At 38.6% G+C, this 7,254-nt stretch overlaps 1 protein-coding gene across 1 annotated transcript; it reads right to left on the bottom strand.

The window, feature by feature from the left end:
* Positions 1 to 1,908: 1,908 nt before the first annotated feature.
* Positions 1,909 to 2,582, bottom strand: LOC107183804 (olfactory receptor 13-like). The gene is given in 2 exon segments (XM_015566708.1): positions 1,909 to 2,324; positions 2,327 to 2,582. Coding segments are annotated over 2 exon segments (672 nt in total).
* Positions 2,583 to 7,254: the final 4,672 nt, after the last annotated feature.

Here is a 7,254-nt window from a genome sequence, read left to right as displayed (position 1 = left end):
ATATATATACTATATATAAAATGTTTGCAATTTTGAATTGCATTTATCCATGGACTTTTAAATACTATTTCTTCAGAGAATTGATAGTGTAAATGAAAGATTCTTTGAGTCATTTACTTCATAAATTACTGGAAATATTGGCAATTTGTATAACATAAAAGGCTACTTTTTGTAATAGTCCTGCTTTTGTCTAGTATAGTAGAAAATCTCATTTTACATCTCATTTATGTCACAGTCCTTGTTCTTTAAAAATGAGGAATGTATGTAGAAGATAATACGAATAATTACCATTTATTGAGCTCTTATTCTAACTCATGGATTCTGCTAAGCATTTTGCAGAGTATTTCCTTTTCACAACAAACTGTGAGCTTAGTACTAGTGAATTTATTTTACACATAATAAATCTAAATTACAAAGAATTTAAGTATATTGTAAAAGTTTGTAAGTCTAGCAAATGGCAGAACCCTGTTAAAAAAAAAACAGCTTTATTTGAATTCAAAATCATGGGTTTTTAACCATTGTTTGATCTTGGAGTAATGTCTACACAACAGACTTCCTTATAAAAGGGATGCTTTGTAAGAAAGAAATCCATACATTTCCCTCTTTAAAAATACTTTTCACGAAACAACATTATTTTGAAAGTTAAATATTCCCCTATGATACAGTTTAAGTATTCAGAAGGCTATGTCTCTTCATATATCCTTTCCCACTACTTCTTTACTGTGTTCTATCACTTCAAAATTACTAGTAAGTGTTGGAGTTTCATGTTTGATTAAAATGGTTATTTAACTTGCCTCAAACCTCTTAATTTAAAAAGCAAATCATTTCTGACCATTTATAGCTTTAGTAGCATTGGTCAACTATTCATCCCAACAATACAATCTATTCCTATTTGCCAGAATGTTGTTTCTAAGTTTTGGTCATTTTCCATAAAGACAATTGACCAAACAAATGAGAGGAAATGTATAATTCTTCCAAGGACTCTCAGCTACTTCTATTCTGCTCTCTGCCTCTCATCTTCATGATCTACGGATATCTGCCTACACTCCAGAAGCAGAGAAAGACAGCGACCGAGAAAGCTCCAATATGTCTGTATATTTTTAGCATGACATCCTCTGGGGTTTTGTTCTTGTTAGTTCCATCACAATCACATCCTTAATCCTCTTTTCCTTAAAGTCATGGCTCATGCTCTTCCTAATTTAAGTTGATAATGCCTTAGAAAACATCACTGTCATAGAAATATGCAGGAACATACTAAAATATTTTATTTTATTTTTTTAAAAATATATTTTATTGATTTTTTACAGAGAGAAAGGGAGAGAGATAGAGAGTCAGAAACATCGATGAGAGAGAGACATCGATCATAGCAACCCAGGCACATGCCCTTGACCATAACCCAGGCACATGCCCTTGACCGGAATCGAACCTGGAACCTTTCAGTCCACAGGCCGACGCTCTATCCACTGAGCCAAACCGGTTTCGGCATACTCAAATATTTTAAATGTAGATAAATTTTTGAAGGTGACAGTTACCAAATTTAAAATATTTAAATAACTACTATGTAATCGATCTCTCTCAATGCCTGTATTCTGCCGAAATCTTGTTTTATTCTACATTTTGTCTACAAGTCCTGATTATGGAATATACAAATGTATTCCCTCATATGAGAATATTTCACATACCATATTAAAAGTGTGTGCAACATACAGATAGTTGGGAGAGGTTTTCACTTTCTGTGCAGCACTGAGGAAGAAGGAAAGCAGAATGGCTTTCTTGGGAGGGAGTCACAGGGAAATTTAAAGATGAAAAGGATGCCTTAGAGCATGTCTGTGTATCTTGTGTAGATACTGGGTGACAGGAGTCCTCAGGTCCCTTTAAGCTCACTTGTTTCCTGATTCCATAAGGCTTTCATGAAGTTCTCTCCTTTTCAAGCACCCTCTTCAGAGCAGCTTTGACATCACTGTTCCTCAGACTGTAGATCAGGGGATTAAGCATGGGATTGAAAAGGCTGTGAAAGAGGAGGAGATATTTCTTCTGCTCCATGGGGTCCCCATGTGGGGACCCGACATACATGATAATGGCTGTGCCATAAAAAAGTCCAACCACGCACAGGTGGGAGGAGCAGGTGGAGAAGGCTTTCCGGCGCCCCTCCCCTGACTGGATCTTCAGGATGGCGCGTAGAATCTGAATGTAGGATATCACAATGGAGGAGAATGGTCCCACCAACACAGACACTGCCCCAGCCAAAACCATAATCTCATTCATGTGGGTGTCTGCACAGGCAAGTTTGAGAACTGCTAGAATTTCACAGAAAAAGTGATTCATTTCTGGGGTTTTACCAGCATCTGGGGCACCGTGTTGCAGGCATAAGACATGTCAACAATGGCCAGGTGTGAGAGGAAGGAGTACATGGGGGTGTGCAGTCGGGAGTCCAGCCAGATGAGGCACAGGATGACCCCATTGCCCAGCAGGGTGAAGGCATAGAACAGGGAGAAGAGCCCAAAGAGGAGCATCTGAGTCCTTGGGCTGAGGGGAAATCCCAGCAGAAGGAACTCTGTGACCAAAGTCTGGTTTTCCCCCATTTTCCTGGGAAAAAGACAAGGGTGCTTATGTCTGAATGCTGGGGAGGGGAGGGAATAGTTACTAACTTGGTGGATCTGTGCATTGTTTATTTCCTCAGAAAATATCTCCAAGGATAGGTTTGTCTGTTAGTCACTTACTACGTGAATACTATGCATTGCAAATGACACAGAAGGAAATTGTTATTCACTGTGATAAACTAAATGCTAGTATTCTATCACAGTGTTCAGTGAATCTTACCTGTATTTTCAAACTTTCACCACTGTTCACAGTATGGTAACACTGCAACTGCCTTCACAGCCGTGGTCACTTTCCCGGTCAGTGTGATCCCATCAGAGGATTGCCCGTGTGTTTTTCCACATCGCAGTGCACACAGAGCCACATGTGAGAATCTGGTCTGTGGTCTTGTATCTCTATCTGCACATGAGGATGGGAAGACAGACCAGAAGCATGTCCCAGATCCTCCTATCAGGTGACCTCATAAAGCTGTGCCTTCATTATATGAATTTGTTAGCCTTATCATTGTTACTGACAATATAATCTTGAGTTAAGTTGAGAGAATGTCAAGCAGACTGCCACACCTTGAGCTGGATTTAAAAGATAGGACTTTGTCTTTTGACCTTTGTACCCAGATGGTCTATTCTGATCGTGTTGTTTCATGATTGGATGTTGCCTGTCACCTTCTTATCCTCCATATGGATATTTGTATCCTATACCAGTATGTGTGTGCATGATGTATATGTTAGATATAGAATTATATATATGCGTACATGCACTTGAATCCTTATTATGGGCAAGTGTGTAAGGTACATGGTATTTTCTATATTATTTTCTACTCTATTGCACCAGTATAAATGCTGGTTGAATATCTTGATAGGTCATAGCCCACGATTTTAAAAAATCCTGATCAATATCCTAGACTAAAGCTAAAGCTCTAACTATATACTCATATTCATAGAACCTTCAACATATTGTATAGCTTAACTCTAATAGAAAGATATCATTTATCATGAATCTTTACTTTTTTATGGCTTATCAATTTTTTAAAAAGTACTTCTACCTCAGAGTGGGTATTCTGAAGTTTGACTTGTAACTATTAAACCATTGCTTCTATTTTCTGTCTGACTCTATATCCTTCTTCAATCCAGAATCCATCTGAATTTCATTAAAACAAAAATCCCAGAAAAATTCATAACTGAGTTCTTATCTCTCAGTTCCCCATTCAAATTTTCTGATAAGTTAATATTTGCAAAGTTTTATAAGCAAAAGTGTGAAGGTTTTATCCTGCTTCAAAAGAAGGATCAGAATTCACAATAGAAATATTGGGAGATGATTTTATCTTAGACTAAGAAATAGCTTCTTAACAATTGGAATCCCCTCTTTGAAGAAAACTGTTTCATTAGGACTGACCTTCATGTCAGTGAATGTTTTAAATCGGAGACTTATTGACCATCTATTCAAGATGGAATTCCCATGTTATGTGAGAACTTGAACAAGAAGAATGCTGAAGTCTCTTCCAACTATAGGATTCACTGTCCATAAATGTATAAAAAAGTGTTAGCCATTTTCATTTCGACTTTCTTGCAACATTTTGGGACAATGGAGACAGTAGTGCTATTTCTAAAATGTCATGGATGAAGGCACACAATAAACTAAATTAGAAGGACCAATAGGTGTCATCTCATCTTCCTTCTATCTGCCAGTAGCTAAAACACAAAACATAAAATCCACAGATATTTACTAAACATATTCAATGTCACACTACAGGACTTGGTTGAGGACACACAAGACAATTCCTATCTGCTGGTGTATATAACCTGCTTAGAATGACCAGATTGTTAAAAGGACTCAAGAGATGATAATTTTCTTATTTAAATAACTCACCAAATGGAAGTTCACTTTCAAAAATAAATCAAGACACTCTTGTGTAACAAACTCATTTTGTGGTCAATTAAGTCTATTATTTTATGAAACATTACTTAATTTCATGAAACAATGGAAAAATTTTCAAGCAAATCTCTCAAACAGCTATCTTATTTTACAATTTAAACATGAAATTCAACACTGAATGCATCAAAGTAAATGATCCATATTAGGTGTACCTAAAAAAGACAGTAACTTTGGATATGAAAGGTAAGTCTAGAAATAGCAGACATCTGGCATTGACAGGCAATAACAATTCCATTTGTGATTTTTCCTTAGAGCCTATCTGAAACTGTACAGTGAACAAAGTCAGGATAATATAAAAAAACTTACCACAGACTAACAGCTAAAAAGAAGACAAGGTGAATGTGAGGTGGGGTAAGCAAAAATGCACCATTAAAGCGAATAGCATCTGTGAGTTAGTGTTGAAATCCTGTCTCACAAGGATCTATCTCTTAGGAGAAAAGGTGCCCCAACAGAAGCAACGGGATTCCGCTCAGAAGGGAAGATTTATTCTCAGCTTACCTCCACCACCTCTCAATAGACTGAGTGTTTGGTATAGAAGAAGGAGAAAGACCCACCAGGCACACTGCCATCTGCTTCCTTCCAGGGAAAAGGGGCTCTCCAAGGACTTGTCTCTGGTTTTCTCTAGAGGGACATTTACAACAAGAAGATGTTGATGATTCCTTCAATCTGGAGCTTCATGATCATCAATTTAGAAGTTTTAGAGTGATTTCTGGGACTCCTTCATACATTACAATTACCGCACACTTGGATTTATTATGGTTTCAAGAACATTTCCCCACCTGCTAAATCTCCAAATAGAATAAGTGGTAAACAGGGCATATGGAACCCATCTATTCTTTCCATCCTTTCTAGTGTTGCCCATGTTTTAAGTTACACTTGACCAAAACATGTATCCTATATAATTTTTTCATCAAGTAACCACAAGAAATACAACTCATAAAGTAAGACCAGACAGCAGGAGCTTCGGAAATTGATGGGGAACATGTGAAGGAGTCAGAAACAGGATAAGCTATTCCAAGGGGACTTGTTAAATCCTGTTTGGTAGAATTTAACTGCAGTGCCAAAAGGGAAGGAAATCTCTCACCACCTTTACACTTGCTATTCTATCATTTCTAGAGATTCTGAGTCAAGGGGGAAAGAAAGATCAAGTTTCCTCTAGGACTGTAACTTCTACTATTTTCTCCTCATCTTGAAATGGAAATTGACCTCCTTTTACAATTCTAAGGAATGCAACTGAGACAATTTGGTGGTGCCTTTGTGATTTAAATTTCTCCTTTATTCTTTTATCTATATTTGTTTTTTGTGCGTGACATTAGTGCAGGGAGGGGGAAGGGTGTCCCTCAACCCAGGCGCCCTCTCCCAATCCAGGAGCCAGGCCTAAGCCAGCAGTCAGACATCCTTAGTGCTGCCACAGAGGCAGGAGAGGCTCCCACCACTGCCACTGTGCTCACCAGCTGAGAGCCCACTGAGGGCTTCTGGCTAAGCAGTGCTCCCGCTGTGGGAGGGCACTGACCACCAGGGGGCAGCTCCTGCATTGAACGTCTGCCCCCTGGTGATCAGTGCGCATCATAGCTACCAGTCATTCCCCCATTCAGTCAATTTGCATATTACCCTTTTATTATATAGGATGTTTTTATTCATTTCAGAGAGAGGAAGGAAGAGGGAGAGGGGGATAGAAACAAAAGTGTCAAAGTGCCCTGGCTGGTTTGGCTCAGTGAATAGAGCGTCGACCTGCAACCTGAAGGGTCCCAGGTCCAATTCCAGTCAAGGGCACATGGCCGGGTTGAGGGCTCAATCCCCAGTAGGGGTCATGCAGGAGGCAGCCAATCAATGATTCTCTCTCATCATTGATGTTTCTATCTCTCTCTCCCTCTTCCTTGAGCCACATTCTTACTTTTTACACATTTTTCACATTTTTTAAAAGAGAACTGGGGTGTCTTGGATAATAGCAAATCCCATATCACATATAACATTTTATCTCCTCTTATCTGAAATAGCTACTCAGCTTTTCTTGTCATGACTCTAATATTTTTGAAGAGTACAGACCCCCCTGCTTTGTACTATAATGTCTCTCAATGAGGTTTTCCATTGGTTGCTCCTATTTCAGTCAGGATTATAAATTTTGGGTAGGAAAACATGTCCTCTTAATGCATTTCTTTAATACATAAATAGTGTTAATTTGCCCCAATATTGGTAATGCTAATGTGGATGGATCACTTGGTTAAGGTAGTATTTCCAAATCTCCATTATAAAAATATTAATCCATTATTTTTAAGCACTTTGTTACTTCTGGCTTAACAAATTATTCTAGGCTCATCTCATAAATTTCCCACTTCAGCTTGGAATCAGTTATTTCACACAAAAATGCCTGGTTCAGAGAAACTAAGATGGTGGCATAGATAAACACCGGGAAATTGCTGCCTCCCACAACAATTGAATAATACATCAAAAACACAAAACGGACATCATCCAGAACTACAGGAAGGCTGGCTGAGTGTAAATTCTACAACTAGAAGGAAAGAAAAGCACACTGAGAGCCAGAGGAGCTGCGGAAGTAAAGTGCAGAGATAGGGGGCTCGCACATTGAATAATACATCAGAAACACAAAACGGACATCATCCAGAACTACAGGAAGGCTGGCTGAGTGTAAATTCTACAACTAGAATGAAAGAAAAGCACACTGAGAGCCAGAGGAGCTGCGGAAGTAAAGTGCAGAGATAGGGG

This window comes from Myotis davidii, unplaced genomic scaffold (assembly GCF_000327345.1).
Source record: "Myotis davidii unplaced genomic scaffold, ASM32734v1 scaffold22, whole genome shotgun sequence".
Classification (NCBI taxonomy): domain Eukaryota; kingdom Metazoa; phylum Chordata; class Mammalia; order Chiroptera; family Vespertilionidae; genus Myotis; species Myotis davidii.
Note: the sequence above shows the minus strand (reverse complement) of the source record. Positions and strands in the feature narration are given on the sequence as shown.